The sequence below is a fragment of the Pelobates fuscus genome, chromosome 2 (genome assembly GCF_036172605.1).
Source record: "Pelobates fuscus isolate aPelFus1 chromosome 2, aPelFus1.pri, whole genome shotgun sequence".
Taxonomy (NCBI): Eukaryota; Metazoa; Chordata; class Amphibia; order Anura; family Pelobatidae; genus Pelobates; species Pelobates fuscus.
The window spans coordinates 396,729,587-396,750,861 of NC_086318.1; the positions used below are offsets into that span (position 1 = coordinate 396,729,587).

A 21,275-nucleotide genomic window follows, 5' to 3' on the forward strand; every position below is an offset into this window, starting at 1 on the left:
AAGAGTGTGGCTTTATATTTATGTGTACATTTGACTATGGATTGACTTCTCAGCAATCACCTTGTGGGGGCACCAACTTTAATATTGGAAAACGCTATAAAGAGGAAAATTGTTTTTTTTGTAAAAAGCTGCAGGAGACAATGTGACCAAACCAATCCTATTTATCCATACCAAGAAAGTACCTGCAAGTTTTTCCTCAGTATGTACGCACAGTACCTGTTGTATGTGTAAAGAGCACATGCAAACCCTTGTTTTGTCTATGCATGCCAACACAGGGACTACAAGTCCTTGCTCAGTATGTACAGGTCCTGTCAGCCCCCAGACCAGCCTGACCACGGAACCCCTGCTAAATCCGACACTTTTTTTTTTTCCCAGAAGGAGACAGGTAGGACACCTGTAAGATGTGCTCCACCCCCTCTCCTATATAACCCTGCTCAGACCTTCTACCTATGCTCAGTATTATGTGCTCCGGTCTCCTATCAAGTTGTTCTCTGTTTCTGTCTGCTTATCTGATATCCGACCCCTGGCTGGTTCTACGTTTATGATCCTGCCCTGCCTGAACCAACCTTTTGCTTGCCCGACTTCGTCTCTGTCTTATCCTTGTCTTGTCCATAAAGTCTGTAATTGCATCTTGGGCTCTATCTACTAAACCGTGACAGGTCCATAGAGTATATTTAACCCCATACTCAACCTGTACATGCTCACAGAGTACCTGGATGTCCTCTGTAATTACATCCACACCTACAATCTCTCGCTTAATCACTACACGACCACAAGGTATCTGTAAGCTCTTGTTGAGTCTGTACATGCCCACATAGTATAGTATAAGCCCTTGCTACATGTGTAGATACCCACAGAGTACTTGTACCCCATAGGTAATAATTAGAGCAGATTTCTGGCAAAGATTTCATGGCTGCAAAGAGTGAACCCAAAACTAATAGGGAATCATTAAGGGAACAATTAATTCATAGCAGAGAGGATTGCCAGGGCATAGAATAAATACTAGAGGTCCCCTTTTATCCACCACTCTGTGCTGTGAGTAGGGGGCAGAAATAAGAACTCTCCAGAACCCAAGTGAATCCCAATATTCTATTCGTGCCTGACTGCTATCCCTGGCAAAAAAAATCAAATGTGGCCCTTGCTATTACCCTCCCTCACCGTGCATGCAGGGTGCGTGAAGGTGGGAGCTTGTACAATTCTGTGACCCATCCCTGGGAGGTTGTTAAATTAAAAAGGGATAAGAAGGATTTGTCTGGAAATAAGGAGCCCCAGTACCCCGGCCCCAACATGTGAGGCATGTATACTTGTACAGAAGACTAGCTCTTTTTACAGTAATGGCCCACGTAGTCTGCAATCAAAGGTCATAAAACTTCCCATCCCCCTGCTCAACCTGACTGCTTGATGTCTCTCAATAAAATATCACCCATTTTATTCTGATTACTATTTGGCGTTTCTCTGCATGGCTACTAATTTTGAACGTTTACCCTCTGAAAGAACAACACCTGATGTGTTCAATCACTTATCATGTTATAAAGAGAATGGCACCTACTAGGGACATTACCAGAGAGAATCTCTCTTTCACTAACCTTTGAGTCTCTCTCGTTGTTTAACATAAAATTCTAATATTTTGTACCATCAGCCCTGAACACGATGAGACATACTCTTGCTGAATAAAAAGCCGCATTATTTTTACAAAAGAAATTCAATCCATTAGTCATTGCTGATAAATATTGTAGCCTTGTATAAACACAGGATTATCACCTTCTGTCTGATATTTCAGATTTGAAATGCTTCCTGCATGTTAATAGCCAGTATAGTGCTATTTCTTGATAAAAATGATTGTACACCAAACTAGCCAAAGCCACTAAAAAAAAAATTCAATTATATACACAATTTTTGCTTGATTCATCACTTTACACTAGTTGTTTCTTTTTAGGACGAGATTCAGGTTTGTGAAATAAATAATTGCATTAATACATTATTTGCTAAATAGATGGATCAATTAGAGGCCAATCATGAAGAACTATGTCATTATGAAGGGTTATAAACTATATTTCCCATGATACCCTAGAACCCATCATGCTGCTTTAAATACTAGAAATTGGAAACCACCATATATTGTGCTAATGTTGCTCCAGCAATGCAGGGAATTTCGGTTTCTTACGTTCAAACACATGAGTTGGAACAGGAACTTCACATTTGAAAAATGCATAGGAAATGTGTGACACAATTAGTCACTGACAAATTAAATCCACAATAATTGTTTCCAGCTCCTTGTATAATGTATTTAGGATCCCATCCAGACTGCACAACATGAATAACGTATTCTGATCGGTGCTGGAGGGACTGCGGGGGTTTGGGAAATATGGCTCATATATGGTGGTATTGACCAAAAATTACAAAGTACTGGAAAATAATTCATGATCTAATCGTTAAAGTAGATAGTACTATCGGTATGTTAACCTCCGAGCGTGCACTATTTAAGAAACTCCCAGAGTCCGTTAGTAGACATGACAAAATAATAATAGGCCACATTCTGATTGCTGCTACCTCTTGTTTGCCAAGATATTGGAAGACAAACAATACACCATCAGTTAAAGAGGTTATCAATAGTGATGTCCCGAACAGTTCGCCGGCGAACATAGCGTGTTCGGTCTGCCCCCTATTTGTCATGGAGGTGGGAGGGTCTGCTGCTGATTGGCTGGAATGTGTCTGCTGACTGTGAGGTACAGGGTCAAAGTTTACTCAATGATGACGAATAGGGGGTGGACCGAACATCGCGCTTGTTCGCGACCGCGAAAACACTATGTTCGCTGGCGAACGGTTCCTGGCGAACTGTTCGGGACATCACTAGTTATCAATATAATTCTTGACAAAAAGCGCATGAACTATCGCATAGGAGCAATATTTATTCTTTTGCAAAACTAAAATATTATTGGGACAAATGGGAAGATGAAGTTAAAAAAGTATACCGTTTATAAATAGCTAATTCATTGTTGAATTGCATCATTGTATAATTTATGTTATTTATACTATGTTCATTAGGATTTGTATTATTATAATGGATGGTTACCCTTGCCCACTTCCAAGTTTCCCTCTTTCCTTACCCACCCCTAATATAATGTTTTTAAAACTATGTTACTTATTTTCTAAAATATTTAATAAAAATTATTTGAAAAATAATGTTTTGGAGTAAAATATGGATCTTACATGATTCTAGATGATTCTAGTACAGAAAAATGCAAGCTGCTGCCTCATTTAATTACTCTATGAAATGAGAAGGGGGGGTACTCACTGACGCTAAGTGTAATACAGTACCCCCAAAATCTCCAACAGGTACTACACCACTATGGGCAACAAATGGGTGGGTGGTCCTATTATGGATAAAGTTTTCTGATAAACTTCAGATAAGTTTTGTTACCAACAAACTATATTTTGGTACAAAAATGGTTATGATCATTCCAAACTCTGAAAATGGAACAATAAGGGCCATGACACTGTACAGAAACATGTTGAAACCTTACATTTAAATAGAAAGAGGAGAAGTTGTACTACCCTAAATTATCTGTAGCCCTATATATACCAGCCATATCCTCAATCAGATAAATGTCAAACAACAATTCCCATCTCATTTCAAAGTTTTATTAAAAAAAAACAAAAAACATAATAATCCAAAAAGATGGTAATTGTTGTTGTTGCAATGCTCTCCCTAAATAAAAATGTAAGTCACAGTCACGTGACTTGAACCCCATAGAAAATCTCTGGTGGGATTTTAAGAAGCTGGTTGCAACATGCAAACCAAAGAATATTACTGAACTGGAGGCCATTGCTCATGCGCAATAAGCTCAGATTTCTCAGGAACGCTGCCAGAAACTGGTGTCTGGCTCTGCATCTCGTTTGCAGAAGATCATAACAGCAAAAGGAGGCTCCACTAAGTACTAAATATGCTTACCATGAAGGGGTTGAATAATATTGAGAAGTCATTATAAGTCTGGAGAAGTCATTATAAGTTGCATTTTTAGTTGAATTTGGGGAAACCACTTGAAGCACTTGTTGTGTTGAGCTATTTCAATTGCTTTTGTTTGATTTGTTCATTGCAAGCAGCTAAAATTCTGTATATTTTGACAATAAACCTGATTTTTAATGGGGGTTGAAAAATTTTGATTGCAACTGTACCAAATCTTGGCTTTAGCTTCCAAAAACGTAGGCATGAAAATTTTCCAATGCCTAGCAATAACTAATCTAGTAGCTGTAACAACCCACTATATTAGCTAGCATTTATATCACTGTAAGAGGTATGTGCAAGGGTTTCATCTCAACAGAGCTGCCAAAGGCTCCTGTCTCAGTGCCACTTCAGCAGCTACCCCCTGAGGTGGAGGGGAGAAATGGAGAAGCACGCCTTGTTTTTATTGTAATGAGCACGCATGTAAATTCATTCGTAAGGCTCTTCATCTGCATTTAATCTTATAATACTTAAGTAAGATGCTGTGAAGTTGGTAACTCACGTATTTTTAATTTTTTTGAATGCCTATTTTTAAAATGCCTGGTGGGCCGCGATGTCCATGGGCCGAGGTCGTCAGGGGATGTCACCGAATTTCACCTATGCAGGGTCCGCGCTATCGGAGCGCTGGCCCTGCTACATTCCATGACGGGCCGGTGAGGAGATCAAAGATCTCCCACACCGGCCCACTTGCACAGACATGCAGCTTGGGAGGGAGAGGAGGACCCGGCGGAGCTCTATCTTGCAGCTCTGCCGGGTTCCTCTCGTGAGATTCGGGGCGTTGCCTCGCAGGCTAGAGTTCACTTACCACTAGCACCACCGGGGATGGTAGCACAGTCCCCCCCCCAGGCAAAAGGTTATGACGGGAGGGGAGATATAATTGTTTTTTTGTTTTTGTTTTATTTAAAATAAATAAATTCTTATATAATGGCACTAATCTGCCTCCCCCGACACACAATCCCTCCAAACATATACACACACACATCACCATCACACGCAGCACTCTCACACACAGCACCCTCACACACACATCACCCTCAATAACAGCAATCTCACACACATCACCCTCACACACAGCACTTTGACACACCTACATCACCCTCACACACAGCACTCTCTCACACACATTATCCTCACACACAGCACTCTCTAACACACATTATTCTCACACACAGAACTCTCTCTCTCACACACACACACACACACACACACACACACACTCTACCCCTCACAGACACACACTGCACCTCTTACACACATACATACTGCACCCCTCACACATGCACACAGAACCCCCAACACACTGCACTGCGTACACACACACAATACTTCTAAACATATATACATTATATATACACACATACTGCACTCCTAAACACATTACATTCCAGACACACACTAGATCCCTTACCCAACTCTGGATCTTCTACACACACACATTAGATCCTTATATATACCGAGTCTGACTGCTATATACACACACTCACTAGATCTCCTACATTCTGGGTCCTTCAAACACACACTAGACCTCTATACACACACACACACACTGCACCACCTACACACTACATTCCTGACATACACACTCTGGATCCCTATACACACACCAGATTCCTTGTAAGCAAACACATACTACATTCACTAAACACACTCTCTACAGCCCCTAGCCACACATGCATTACATTACACCACAAACACAACATGACTAAAACCGCCACAATACCACACCATAATCAGCTCACTCTACACACACGCAGACCCACAAGCAGGCTCCAAACACATGCACAATACTCTTTTTTTTTTTTTGTCTCCTGTTCCCATTTATAGAGACACCAGAGACAAGTTGCAAGCAAACACAGTGCAAGCATGTTATTAAATTGCTTGCACAGTGCAGATCAAATACATGGCCTTTTTCTCATGCTAGAGTTCTTCAGCAGAGCTCTACACATGGTCTGCCCTGGAAGAGCATAGAAACAGCATACTCACTTTGAGAGGGGGCGTGCTTGTCATTGGTGATGACAAAAATCACCCTCTCTGGCCTGCCCCCTTCTTAGTGGGCCTCTGTGATTAAAAAATACCCGAACTGGCCCTGGTTGCAAGTGTTCCTAATAGTGATTCAAGGTCTAAGTGGCTCTGTCAAGCGACAGCTTCGCATAGATCTGTTCATCTCCTGGGTAGGGGCCAGTTGTTGGTGCCATTGAGTTATGTGTACAAGTAAACTGGGACAGGGTGTGAAGGAGATCGGTGTTCTGCCCGTTTGTGATTCCAGGTGTTTCTAGGTCGGTATTCAGCTGCTAGGTGTGTAGACCTGATCCCGGTTACAGGGTATTGGGGATGTGGGGAGAGGTCAAGAACTATGTACAATCAGTAAAAAAAAAACACTGGTCAATCCTTCAACATGATGCATTTTTGGGACGCCAATTACCAGATGTTCCAAAAGTCATCTACAGGAACGGAAGAAATCTTTCTACCCACCTTACACCTAGTCTATGCGAACTTAAAAATGCCATCAAGACTAATAACACCAGAAAGGGATTTTACACCTGTGGTAAATGTAAGGCCTGTAGACTTATGCCATCTCACACCCATACTTTCAGCAGTACAACTGGGGGGGTCACCTGCTCCTCCACTAATGTTGTGTACCTTCTCATGTGCAGATGTGGTACACAGTACGTGGGGAGGACAGGGGTAAAAGCCAAAATACATTTTCTGGAGCATTTAAATAATATTAGAAGAGGGATCCAGAGCCACTCAGTCCCCACACACTGTAACAAATGCCCAATGTTTAACCCCTTAAGGACCAAACTTCTGGAATAAAATGGAATCATGACATGTCACACATGTCATGTGTCCTTAAGGGGTTAAAGCACATAGTCTGTCTTGGATAATTATTGAACAGGTTACCTTGGATGTAAGAGGGAGTGATATCATCACGAAACTTAGACAAAGGGAGGGATTCTGGATACACAGACTAAAAACACTTCAACCATTAGGGTTGATTGTGGATTTTGATTTAATTTGTTTTTTATAATTTTAGATTTTTTTGATTTTTATCTTTTATTAATGGTTTTGATTATTAATTACCATATAAGTCGAGTTTTTCAGCAAATTTTTGGTGCTGAAAAACCCCAACTCGACTTATACTCGAGTCAATGTCTGTATTATGGCAATTTACATTGCCATAATACAGACAATGGGGCTGTGTAGGAGGGGGGCTGGCAGGAAGCTCTTACCTCTCCTGCAGCTCCTGTCAGCTCCCTTCTCCTCCGCGCCGGTCCGGTCAGCTCCCTCTTCAAGTCCCAGTGTAAGTCTTGCGAGAGCCGCAGGGTCATAGTGCGGCCGCGAGACTTACACTGTGAGCTGACAGAGGGAGCTGACCGGACCAGTGCGGAGGAGAAGGGAGCTGACAGGAGCTGCAGGAGAGGTAAGTGCTCTCTGCCAGCCCCCCCACTGAACTGCCAATGCCACTGGACCACCAGGAAGTGAGAGCCCCCCCCTCCTTGCCATGTATCAAGCAGGGAGGGGGACGAAAAAAAATTAAATAATAATAACATAAATAATACTTAAAAAAACAATAATAAAATACATAAATTATTAAAATAATTTAAAAAATAATAATAAAAAAAATGCCCACCCCCCACCAAAGCTCTGCCACACACACACTGCACTCACACACACACACTGCACTCACACACACACACACACACTGCACTCACACACACACACACTGCACTCATACACACACACACTGCACTCATACATACACACTGCATTCATTATATACACACACTGTAAATAAATATTCAATTAATATAATTTGTTTAGGATCTAATTTTATTTAGAGATTTACCAGTAGCTGCTGCATTTCCCACCCTAGTCTTATACTCGAGTCAATAAGTTTTCCCAGTTTTTTGGGGTAAAATTAGGGGCCTCGGCTTATTTTCGGGTCGGCTTATACTCGAGTATATACGGTATTATTATTATTTTTTATTTACTAACTTTTTATCAATTTAATATATTTTTTTACTTACATTTTTGTTCATTATATTATTATTGTTTTAATAGTCTGGTGTTCCCCCAAAAATATGATTATGAGAATGATGGATGTTTTTTATTTATTTTTTTATTTTTTTTGTGATTGTAATATAACACATAAAATATAAGTGATTATACACCCATATGGGTATTACAATAATAATAATGTTCTTAAATATTGTATTTACCAAATCACTAACACACTGCAATATAATTTTGTTTCATGATTTGGGACTTTTAAAATCTATACAAGGACTTATGCTAACTACTGTGCAAAGATGAAGTGGAACGCATATGCGTTCCAGCTACACATCACTTCCACACAGCCCGCCTGAATATGAAGAGAGAACACTTCCTAATTGGTGGAACGCATGTGCGTTCCACGGACGTTTGCCAGAACTCCTTAAAAGGAATAAAGAGAACAGGCAATTGAAGGAAGGTTAATTGAAAGCAGCGGATTGGCTGAACGGATCCGAATGCCGGCAGGAGGGACTTTTAAATACAGCAACGGTCCTCACAACATTTGAAGCACCTTATATGAATGTTATTTGATATTTTTTACTCCTGATCAAGTCTGACATATCAGACGAAATGCGTAGAATTTGTTTTTTGTTGTTTTATACATTTGATTCTTCTGCCTCCTCTGTGAAGATTATTCTAATTCATGCTGATTGTACACACAGAATTGTATTGATGGGCTTTTTTACTTCTTTAACACTGTAAGTGCAACCATTAAAGCTGATGATTTTTACTTCATAACAGCTGTACTATGTTGTATTTTATCTTTTACATGAATCCTTCATCATCTGAATTATAAGGAACTCGTAACAATTTACATAATTGATGAGCCTGAAATTTTCTTCAATTTTGTCAGTGTGACATAGAAATAAGGGGCTATCTGTGAAATTACGTAATTCCCCTATGAGCTTTTTCTTTCTTTGTTTATATGTTTAGGTATATCCTATTTTCCATTGTTTGTGTGGCATTTGGTATTGAGGTTATTGGCATGTAGCTCATATATTTTTATGCAGTTTTTCTCAATCTCCCTCATTCACCGAGATCTAATTAAATGTAAATCTTCCCTAAGCCTAAAGTCCTCTCTGCATACCTCAAAACAAAATTCACCTGTCATGGTTGATTATATATTTCCTACCTGTTCTATGTTAAATTTTGTATATATTGTTTTTGTATTTTATTGTACCCTAATGTAACAATGCGATGTTTTGTGGACCCAGGACATACTTGAAAACGAGAGAAATCTCAATGTATTTTTCCTGGTAAAATATTTTATAAATAAATAAATAGTCCATTCACTCCTGCTTGGGGCCATAAAAGCTATGATAGATTCTTCATCTGCCTCTAAAAATACAAAACGACCATTAAAGGCCCCTTTTATGGATCTCAAAGTATGTGACAGGGGTAGGCAACCTCCGGCACTCTAGATGTTGTGGACTACATCTCCCATAATGCTCTTACAGCCAATAAGCAGGCAGAGCACCCCACTCTTGAACTATGACATGCCCTAATTTAGATTACATTGTGACATGCTAAAAGAACTAAACTGGCTGTCGCTGGAATCCAGGCGCACCCTTCATCTTTCCAGCCTTGTGTTTAAGAGCATTTCTGGGAAACTCCCACCCTACCTGAACAAAATGCTTTCCCCAGCTATTCCCACTTCCTATAACCTCCGATCCAGTACCAGCACTTTATTGAGTCTACCTCAATACAAAAAGAAAGCGTCCCAATCCTCCTTCTCCTACAGAGCACCGCAATTATGGAACGACCTCCCGCACAATTTTAAATCTTCCCTAAGCCTAAAGTCCTTTAAGAGATCCCTCTCTACATACCTCAAAACAGAATGCACGTGTCATGGTTAATTATATATTTCCTACCTGTTCTATGTTAAATTTTGTATTTATTGTGTATTAATATTGTTTTGGTATTTTATTGTACCCTAATGTAACAATGCAATGATTTGTGGACCCAGAACATACTTGAAAACGAGAGAAATCTCAATGTATCTTTCCTGGTAAAATATTTTATAAATAAATATTCACAAGCACAAAATTTACACATTGCACTACAGGTGCAACACTGAATTCCATCTACATACTAATAAATATGTACAAAGAGTGTTTGTGGGGTAAGGTTCTAAAACGGCAGTAATCAGCAGTAGCATTCCATTCGTTTCCAAGGTGATTGCTCCAGTATTTGCAACTTTGTCCCAAGACGACTCTTTACACAGAAATCAGATTAAGTTAAACAAGTTGCTTGCAAATGTATAAAGGAAATATACTCTTATCTCCCAACACTCCCAACACCTTAGAATGGCTGGACTAAACATACCCAAGAATAGACAAAATACTTGCCGAGGTCAGGGATACAGAATGAGACACAACGATGAGGGAAAGCCAAAAGTCAATGATACCAGAAATCAGGGAAGTCAAAATGAAGCCAAAGTCAAAACCCAGAAATATACGATCAGGAACACACTCTCGGATAACCAGCAAAGGGAAACCACGACAGGGCACTGATCAAAAGGCAATTTGGGTTTAAATAACCCTCCTAAAGCTGTAATTGGCTGTATGTGGCCTCTGACCCCAAAACGTGCGTGCATGTCTATGATGCGACGTCGCACGCACGCAAGCGCCATCTTTAATGTGGGCAAAGGCTATATCCCGATTAAAACCGGAAACGCAGCTGCCGGCGTCTCTAGGAATGCCGCACACGCTGGGAACCGGGACGGAAAGAGGTCAGGTAGTGGTCTGCCGTGAGCAAGGTAAGTATTTATTATTTCTGTCGGCGTGACCGCTGTGTTACTGTGCGGCCACGCCGACAGAATCCCGCAGCACCGTGACAGCGACATGTCATAAATCGGTCATTGAATACAGAGAGAGTTATGTAAATACTAAAGTCTCCTGACATGTGATAAGTTAGCTTTGCTCACAATAATATATATATATATATACACACAATTATATCCAAATGTTATTTGAACACTGCTTATAAAAACAAAATTCATTGTGCAGGGCAACAATCATTTTAATGGAGTCTTGCAGTGTACATTTATCATTAAATATTACTAGGTGAAGGAAATATATTGTTTACTTATAAAAATTATCTTAGGACACAATTTATGCAGCAGGCATGGTTTATTAGAGAAGACTTGCCATTTAGTTTTTCTCCAGACATATCCCATTTTAACCACTAGATGGGAATGTGATATAACCAAAAATCCTCTGCAGTCTTCTTTTGAACTGTCTCAGCAGGATGCAGGCTGTGTCTCATCACTTACTATGGACTCCTGCAGAGGGCGCTCTGCTGACAGTTTTCGAGGTCTGAACTCTCCAAGGTGCTGAAAGCTATAACTCACTGCTTGCTCCAGGCTGCACTAATGTCATAATTTAACCATTTCGATCCTGCTGTATAAATCATTATTGAACATTGACCATCAACCCTGTTGGGTGACCCCTTAACTATTTAAATTCTAACTCCCTTCCTGTACATTCTTTAGATGAAAAATCTTATTGATAGATTCCTGGCTTATTATAAAATAGATATATGTTCATGCATAAACTATTAAATATTATATTATTCATTACTTTAACACCTTAGGTACCAGAGAGAAGTGCAATAAATTATTACTATCTCACTGACACAAAATAAGTTATATATATATATATATTTTTTAAATGTAAAATAGAATGTATTAGTGTATGGACTTGTTTGTGTTTGTATGAATTATACATTGTGTTTAACTTTTGTGCTACTTATGTGATTTCAGAATATATCTACTATTTAAATGTGTTTCTAAATCCCCCTCTTGTTATACTAAATATTAATATAATGTAAGCCCCATGAAGTGGAGGAATTAAATATAGATTTGTATTAACTATTTGTGTACCGCAGATATTTGCCTAAATGGGCATTATAAAAAGAAACGCTCACCTATCTCTTAAAGGGACACGTCCACAATTTATAGAAACTGGGTTAAATGAAAGTTTGTGTGCAGAGTTACTCCCTGGGGCACATACACATGGCCATGTCTTTATACGATGAATGTGTGTAGGAGTGAGGTGACTGATATATCAACAGTGAGAGAGTGGGAGTTAATTCTTAACCCATTAGTCGTGATCTCAGTGAAGGCTACATTGTTACCATGATATGTCAGTATCTGTTACACAGCATTCAGGGATACATTGTATCATAACTCTGACTGCATGTGGAGGGATGGGGGGAGGCAAGGGTGCAATGCAGTTGTTTTAGAACGTGTGTGGGGGAGGGGGTTGCTCTGGGTTTTAACTCTCTGACACTGAAAAGGTTAAAAGGGAACAATGATTGCACGAGGTTAAAATGACTTAATGGAAACACTCAGACTGTTTAAAGCGTTAATAATGCAGGCAGTGGATTAAAGGGGTTTGCCGGCAGGATAAAAAACAAACAAACAAAAAAAAAACAGTATAAAAAAAAAGAAATGCCAAAAACAAAACAACAACAAAAAATAATAGATGCACCATAACAGAACAAAAATAAATAAATTAGATACACCAAAATAAAAAACAAAAATAATAGATACACCAAAATAGAAAAAAAATTAGATACACCTAAATAGAAAAAAAAATTAGATATACCTAAATAGGAAACAAAAACAATAGATACACCAAAATAGAAGATGAAGAGTAAGCAGAGATAGCAGCATTGTTAAAATGCAGCAAAGATATGAGAAGGGAGCCAGCAGTATGTTAACTCAAGGCAGACAGCCCTGCAGCCCAGAATTTACTACACACAATGAGAAGACACAATGATGCCTGTTACTCTGACTCCATCACTGCCAGCCAGCTGGGGCCTGGCAATGAAAGGGTCTGGCTGGATCAGGGTTTTAGCCAGAAGCTGGGAAGAGATGATCTGTGGATGGAAGAAGATCAGACCCTGCAGAGCAGAGCCATGCGCTCCTCCCTGTTTGAACAGGGGAGAGGGGACCAGACTTGGTGGTAGGCGTGAAGGGGAAGAGTTGGGGCAGAGGAGGAGTAAATGCTGGATGGAGAGTGTTGGAGAGGATTGATGGGAGAGCTGTTCCCACAGCCACCGCTTCTCTTGATGCAACTGCTGCTGCTGGACCAGCCAGGACCATGAGGGCTTCACAGAGAGGGACCAGGAGATCTCTGGCTTCTCACATCCCACCACTTCCCTGATCTCCACCACCCCAGGACCTCTTCGGATATGAGTATGGCAGGGGGCCGACGAGGACTGGTAGCTCCTCAGAACACATTCTTAGAGAACATTGTCCGGAGATCTAATGGTAAGGACCCGGAAAGCAATTCCATTCATTCCCTTCACCTTTCTGCCCAGGACAGAGCACACTGTCATTAAGGGACAGCCAGCCAGAAGGAATAATTGATGCAGGTAATTTAGCTGGTCCAGGAATAACTGGCACCTTCTGCCCAATTAATCTCACTACACCGGGATAATACATTATTTTCAATCTCACAATTAAACATTTCTCTCTTTTTTTTTGCTCTTCTGGCAGCTAGAAGGTTAATAGAAATCAATGTCTGCATTTTAAATAACCCAAAATTGCTTAAATCCCAATGAAAGGTAACACAGAGCAGAGACACTATGTTGGAAAAATCACCCCATTTTGGAGGGTGCAGAGGTTTTTAACCCTTACCTGTACTACCAACGTGTCTAGGGGGAAACCACACACATTGAGCCATGCATTAAGTTTTTTACTCTGAGTATAATTAATATGTTCTCTTGGTCTTTGTTAGTTAATTTGTTGAAACACACACACATACTCCGTTGGAGTGTACAGGTGTAATTGTATCTATTGCTAGCACCTTGTTTTGAGATTCCTGTGGAGTTTCACAGTTTGTGTATTTTTTATTTTTTTAAATATACATTTTTTTTAATTTAATATTATGTTTAATCCCATCTCATAATTAAGTTCCACAAAGCTAATGAAAGTGAGTAGGGTTTCTTTAAACATATTGTGATGTTTGTAATATTGGTTTTGTAGTGTGAGATTGGTTTCCTTGTGTTTGAAAGATTTGTTTTGTAATTGTTGTCCCTTAACATGAGTCCTTGGCTACAGTGCAATGTGTCCTCCTATTTATATTTTATTGATTCATATTTCATTAGCTATTCTTTTCTGGAGTTAGTAACCCAGGAAGGAATGAAGAGGGAATAGCTGTGATGCATCTACTTAGATCTAAAGTGCAGGAAATCTATGAACACATCACTCACTCTGATTAATTAGTTAATTTTGCAACATCTCACTCTGTGCATACTTTTGGTTAACTGGACAAAAAATGGAAGTACTAATAATTTGACTGCATTTTACCATTAGATCCTTACAGAAATAAAATAGCACATTGGGAATTATGTCTTAAAATAATTCTGTGCATTCTGATTCATGCATTGAGAATAATGCTGTGGAACAATGATACATGTGGAGCAATCGCCATAGAAACCGATTTAGGCTGCTCCATTTTTAGAACTTTGTCCCAGAATTAATCATTATACCGACCCTTATTATGTTCTGAAATGGCTAGATACCGAATAATGATTTTACAAATGGCTTGACTACACTCTGACCTGTGATCATTTTGCACAGAGACAGCATTATGCTAATAGATGTTCGGTTTGGCATAAAAGCGCTACCTTGCTTGTATGTCACTAATCTCTCCAGTCATCAAAGCTAGGATCCCAAGGAAACTGCACAGACTATTAAAGCTCACCCCTGTATCGCCTCCTGCCAACTTAGAAGTTTCACCACTTGATTGACAAGAAGCACAATGTTCTTACATCTTCAAGTCTTTTTGCTTTTTGTGCTTGAACATCCTCCTGATGTACTGCTGAGATATACCTTTAAAAAAAAGGGGGAAAAAAGAAATCATTAACTTTTTATGTTATTTATTCTATATATTTATTTTATATTCCAATATATCTGGAAGTACTAATAGTAAATATTATTAGTATTAAGTATTCTGCTATTTTGTGCATTGTACACCTCTGTGGCTTTTTACGTGTGTTTCTAATGTGTCAAGTGTTCTAAAAGGTAAAAAAATAAAAAGAAAAGATTATTTTGAATAGAGTGTGAAAATTGAAAAGGACACTACAGGCACCCAACGCACTTCAGCTCATTGAAGTGGTCTGGGTGCATAGTCCCAGGTCCGTTAACCGTGCAATTGTAATTACCTTGCATTACCTTGCAGGGTTAACTCCAACTCTAGTGGCTGTCTACCAGACAACCACTAAAGGAACTTCCGGGTCATAAGGTGACTTTTAGTCGCTTGATGCTGGACGTATAGCGTGAGGACATCCAGTGTCATGTAAAACCCCATAAGAAATCAACTAATGCGAGCACGGCCATCACCGCACATTAGTTCTCCCCACCGGCTGATGTCGGCGGGGGAGGAGTGGAGGTGGAGCCTGAACCAGCGCCACTTTTATTCCCTTCTGCAAACAGGGGGGAAGGGAGGGCATGACGGAGGTGGGGGGGGGGCACTATAGTGACAGGAAAACAACTTTGTTTTGTATCATGGTACTACAGTTTCACTTTAAGGATCTAGTTTGCTTAACACACCCGCAAAACAGTATGTAAACTGCTTGTTTTTAGTTTAGGGTATATCCTTAAATTAATTTATATAACATGTTTTTTGCTGCACTTTTTTTGTTCACAATTTTTTTTCAAATTCTTTATGAATGAGAAATGTGTGTATAAATATATATATATGGTTTTTATTAGAAATGATTATTTATTGAATAGCAAGTTGTAATGAGTGGGAACAAATACTGGAATAAAAAACAAAAACAGCAACAACTGAATTCAGAGGATTAATTGCTTTAGGTTTAGTGTTGGATTATTCATTGTGTGAGTAAATTACCAATTTGGCTAACGTAGAACGATTGCAAACACTCTGCAAGAGATCTCATTTCCTGGCAAATCTCCGTTTAGTGAATAATACTGCTCTGTATTTTAGGACAATAGATGCAAAAAAATTAATAAAAAAAAAAATCTATGCATTTCACAGCACTTGAATTCAAACATTTAAAGGTTTTTGAATTGTCCTATTCTCCAAATGGCATTGAGTTAGCCTCACATAGCATTACTAATCCACACTGGCCCTCAGATTCCCACAAAGCAGCCCACACTAGCTCTAAAATTGATTTCTGAACAATTCTCTAAGTAACTAATTACACATTTTGACATGCTAGCTGCATGTAACTTCTCACTTGCTCGTTTTGCATCATATGTTGTCAAATGGAAACTAAATCTATAAATTGAGGGTCCCTTGGAGTTTAGACCCCTGCCAGCCAGAGGCCAGCTGCTGAATGAAATCCTTATCCCCTCACCTGATGTGGGAGACTTTGGGGCTAAATTACTTGAAGGGTCACTATAGTCACCAATATCTTTTTAGCTAATAAAGCAGTTCTGGTGTATAGATTATGCCCCTGCGGTTTCACGGTTCAATTATCTGCTGTTTATGAGTTAAATCACATTTTTTTTATGTAGCCCTAGTCACTTCTCACTGCATGTGACTTGCACATCCTTCCTAAGCACTTCCTGTAAGGAGATATCTAATATTTAAACTTCCTTTATTGCACATTCTGTTTAATTTAGAATTTTCTATCTCCTACTCTGATAATAGCCTGCTACAGCTTGCAGCCTGCGTGTTATTAAAGTTCAATTTCAAAGTTAACATCTGAATGAAAATGAAACCATTTTTTTCATGCAGCCTGTGTTAGTCACAGCCAGGGGAGGCTGCATAATCAGAAACAAAAGTGATTTAACTCCTAAATGGCAGAAACATGATCAGTAAGGGAATTGATATGCTCACCAAAAATGCTTCATTAAGCCAAAGTTGTTATGGTTCCTATAGTGTCTCTTTAACATTAGTTCAAGTGTACCTCCTTTTAACCAGTAGAGGGCAGTGTCATATGTAGCCCACACATGTGGTAGAGGGTGTAATCACATTTAGCACAGTGTCAGTGGGATGCCATTTCCTCTTGCACTAATAATACCAATCCCCCCCTGCTCCTTGTGATGTAGATGCTCGCTGAACCTGGTGTAAGTCCCCCAGATATTAATTTCCAACCACTGCACTATATTCAAAAAGGGTTCAAAATCCTTGCCTGGAAATTATAGACCTGTGAGCTTAACTTCTGTGGCTGGTAAAATATTTGAAAGGTTATTAAGGGATAATATTCAAGAATTCCTTGAGAAGAATATGGTTATCAGCAAAAATCAGCACGGTTTTATGAAGCACAGGTCATGTCAAACTAACTTGATTGCGTTCTACGAAGAAGTAAGTAGAAGTATAGATCAGGGTGTTGCAGTGGATGTGATCTATTTGGATTTTGCCAAGGCATTTGATACAGTTCCACACAAAAGATTAGTGTTCAAACTCAAGGAAATCGGTCTCGATGAAAATGCTTGTTCTTGGGTAGAACATTGGCTTAAAAACAGAATACAAAGAGTTGTCGTTAATGGTAAATTTTCAAGCTGGACAGAGGTGGCAAGTGGTGTCCCTCAGGGGTCTGTTCTGGGACCCCTTCTATTTAACATTTTTATAAATGATCTTGAAGACAGCATTGAAAGTCATGTTTCAGTGTTTGCAGATGACACAAAACTTTGTAAAATAATACAATGTGAGCAAGATATTACTTTGCTGCAGAAGGATTTAGATAGACTGGAGGACTGGGCACTCAAATGGCAGATGAAATTTAATGTTGAAAAATGCAAAGTTATGCACTTCGGCGTAAAGAATACACAAGCAACGTATACCCTTAATGGAAGCGAATTAGGGATAACAACACACGAAAAGGACTTGGGAATTGTTATAGACAACAAACTATGCAACAATGTGCAATGTCAATCAGCAGTGGCCAAGGCCAGTAAGGTATTGTCATGCATGAAAAAGGGCATTCATTCTCGGGACGAGAATATCATTTTGCCTCTCTATAAATCACTGGTAAGACCACATATTGAATATGCTGTGCAATTTTGGGCACCTGTTCTAAAGAAGGATATCATGGCACTAGAAAAAGTGCAGAGGCGGGCTACAAAATTAATAAAAGGAATGGAACATATCAGCTATGAAGAAAGGTTAACAAATTTAAACCTATTTAGTTTAGAAAAACGTCGCCTGAGAGGGGATATGATAACATTATACAAATATATTCGGGGCCAATACAAACCATTGTGTGGAAATCTATTCACAAACCGGACTTTACATAGGACACGAGGCCATGCGTTTAGACTGGAAGAAAGAAGATTTCGTCTAAGGCAAAGGAAAGGTTTTTTTACTGTAAGAACAATCAGGATGTGGAATTCTCTGCCTGAAGAAGTGGTTTTATCAGAGTCCATACAGATGTTCAAACAGCTACTAGATGCATACTTGCAAAGACAGAATATTCAAGGATATAATCTTTCAATGTAGGGTAATAACTGCTTGATTCAAGGATAAATCTGACTGCCATTCTGGGGTCAATAAGGATTTTTTTGTCCTAGCTTGTTGCAAAATTGTGCTTCAAACTGGGGTTTTTTTTTTTTTTTTTGTTTTTTTTTTTTCTCTTTTGGATCAACAGCAAAAAACAGGTGTGAGGAAGGCTGAACTTGATGGACGCAAGTCTCTTTTCAGCTATCTAACTATGTAACTATGTAACTATGCTCAACCCCCTGAAAATATGGAAGTAGGGGCATCCTCCATGCCTTTGTTCCATAAAAAAACCAAAGTAACCAAATTCATGATTTGAATAACAAGTGCAGCCCCTTTTGCAAGGGGGCTATGAGATCAGTCAGAGTTTGACAAAACCAGTGGATCTTCATGGTACCCAAATACCTCCTCTGCTGGCAACATGATAATGATGGGGATTCATTTCCTTGTTATGCAGCCAAAATATTTTTTCCATAGGTTAGCAGTATTCAGAAACCTGTCAGAATTGACATGTTGTAAATCAATAGGTCTAAATCCTGGTCTGTAAGGAATTAAAACTGGCCACAACTAGGAAAAAAGGCTACTGAAATAAAATAAGTCACACTGGCCTTCACACTGACCTTCACTTGCAAGAAGAACAAATGTATATATATATATTTTTTTAATTCTTTATTTTTGTTGTGCACAATAATAACAGTAATCCTGGGTGGGCCACAACGGCGACCCCAAGGTATAGTAATAAACATTCGCAATACAGGTTGTGGTACCCGATAATCAGGCACATTTTTAAGTTTAAGATATCAAGATTACAACAATATATCTGAAGCCCAAGTTTTCACTCCTTAACAATGGCTAGTAGGTGCGACAATTTCAGTGTGAGCTGTACAACCCCAGAGACATGTCCAAGCCGGTTATTAAAACAAACGCTCTAGGTTCAAAAGTATGCAGTTTCATGTATATCTATCTGGCAAGGATTAAGGATGTTTCAGGATCACTATATGAACAAAGCACCTATGATAGAAGATATGCTGTGTAACTTTAAAATAGGGGAATCCTGGTGGAAAAACGGATAACTCCCCAAAAAACTGCCTAAAAGGATGTAACATTTGACTCTGAATGATGTTCTTTTCACAAACATGCAATATAGATTTCCGATTAGTTAGTCTGAGATGCACATTCCTATTATAAACAGGCTGTGATATATATTCTAGATGCTATAGTCTAAATTATGGTATAATGTATAAGTAGTCATGCAGTGTATTATCTGAGCAACGTCCTAACAATATAGTAAGATGTTTTCCCTGTAGGCAATTAGCACTGGTAGAGCAGATATAAGAGTAAATAATAAACTATACATATTTAAAAGGCAAGCGTTGAGTATCGTGTGGTAGTATGTTAGGTGAGTAGCGGAATGCACGTTAGGTGTAGTGTGTTTTGTGTGAGTGGGCGGTATGTGTGTGGCCTGGTTGTTGGCAGCTTATCAAGCTATATCTCTGTGCAGGCTGCATCAACTCGGTGAGGCATGTATAAATAATGTGTTTGCTAGGGACAGGCTAGTCATAGGCTACCGATTATATATAGCGCATGCTTATATCGTGTGTGTGTATAGCAGGCGGGGTATGCATTGCTAGTGCCTGGCATATGGGCCACTCTAGGAAGAGTGCTAAACACAGTAGAAAGAAAGAGCTTGGCCAATGGACAAAGGAAAAATAACTGAACGCTGGGGTATCTAAGTGTACCTTATACAAATTAGTTGTCGTGGTAGTCACCTGAGAGTAATGCCAAGTCAGCCCTAGCGCTTGTCATGGGGGAGTCGTATAGTTAGACCACACGTGAGTGGCTATGTTATTTGGTGTGACAATGGTGGCCACTGTGAGTGGGTGAGTTTGCGCCTTGCTGTGGCATTTTTGCCGGTGCGTCGGGCTGAGCTGGTGTCAGGCGGGGGGGGGGGGGGGGGGTTAGGCCGCGGTCTGTGTACCTTCTACTTGTGTAGCGGGTAGCTACCTACAACGTGTGTTGGCATTCTGAAGTTGCATAAAAGTAAGAACATTATGCGTGGAAATAGGTAAAATCGAAAGAAAGAAAAATCAGCAGAAAGAGCTTTGAGGCAGTTCGTCTATCAGACTTTTGGGTAGTCCACCTCGGTGCAGTCTGGTAACGGTTATCAGTCCGCTTCAAGTGGTTCCTGCCGTGGCCAGAGCGTCTTTGGGAGTGCGTGGGATGAAGGGAGTCACTCTTTCAGGGTTCCATTGATGTGTTGGCCCACTTGTACCCACCGTCTCAGCAGTGTGCAAGGAGTCGTGCGGTAGTCCTATGATGGGCATCAGAGCTGCCGCTTCATGTATGTCGTGTATCTCATGCTTGTCAGACCCATGAAGTATCTGCAGCTTTCTGGCCTGCATCCATTTATATCTCAGTCCTTTCTTCTGTAAGAGTGTCGTAAGTGGCTTAAGTGACCTCCTCCAGGCTAGTGTGCCCCCTGTGAGGTCTGTATAGAAGGTTAATTCCATCGATTCGAATTTGTAGGGTGAGCAATCCCTGGTCGCCGCTGCAACAGCTACTTTGTCTGCGTGGTTCTGGAATTTTATAATTAGGTTGCGTGGTGCTGTGTTTGGCGCTTGGGCTGGTTTTGGAGCCCGAAAGAAGCCGTCCTGTTGGACATTTCTGGCTTGCTTTGGTTGTAGCAGGGCTGCCAGGAGGCGTCTCAAAACGTGTGGCAGTTCAGTAGCTGGAATGTCTTCTGGGACACCTCGTACCTTCAGATTATTAGCCCGGCGTGCATCCTCCAAGGCCGCAAAGCG

At 39.9% G+C, this 21,275-nt stretch overlaps 1 protein-coding gene across 2 annotated transcripts in view; it reads left to right on the top strand.

Moving 5' to 3' along the window:
* Positions 1-13,177: 13,177 nt before the first annotated feature.
* KCNH1 (potassium voltage-gated channel subfamily H member 1) overlaps positions 13,178-21,275 on the top strand; it is a 476,905-nt gene continuing 468,807 nt past the window's right edge. For both annotated transcript variants that reach the window (XM_063443862.1, XM_063443863.1), the window contains exon 1: positions 13,178-13,334. In XM_063443862.1, the coding sequence (XP_063299932.1) occupies positions 13,256-13,334 (79 nt within the window). In that variant the 5' untranslated portion in view covers positions 13,178-13,255. The remainder of the gene's footprint in view (positions 13,335-21,275) is intronic.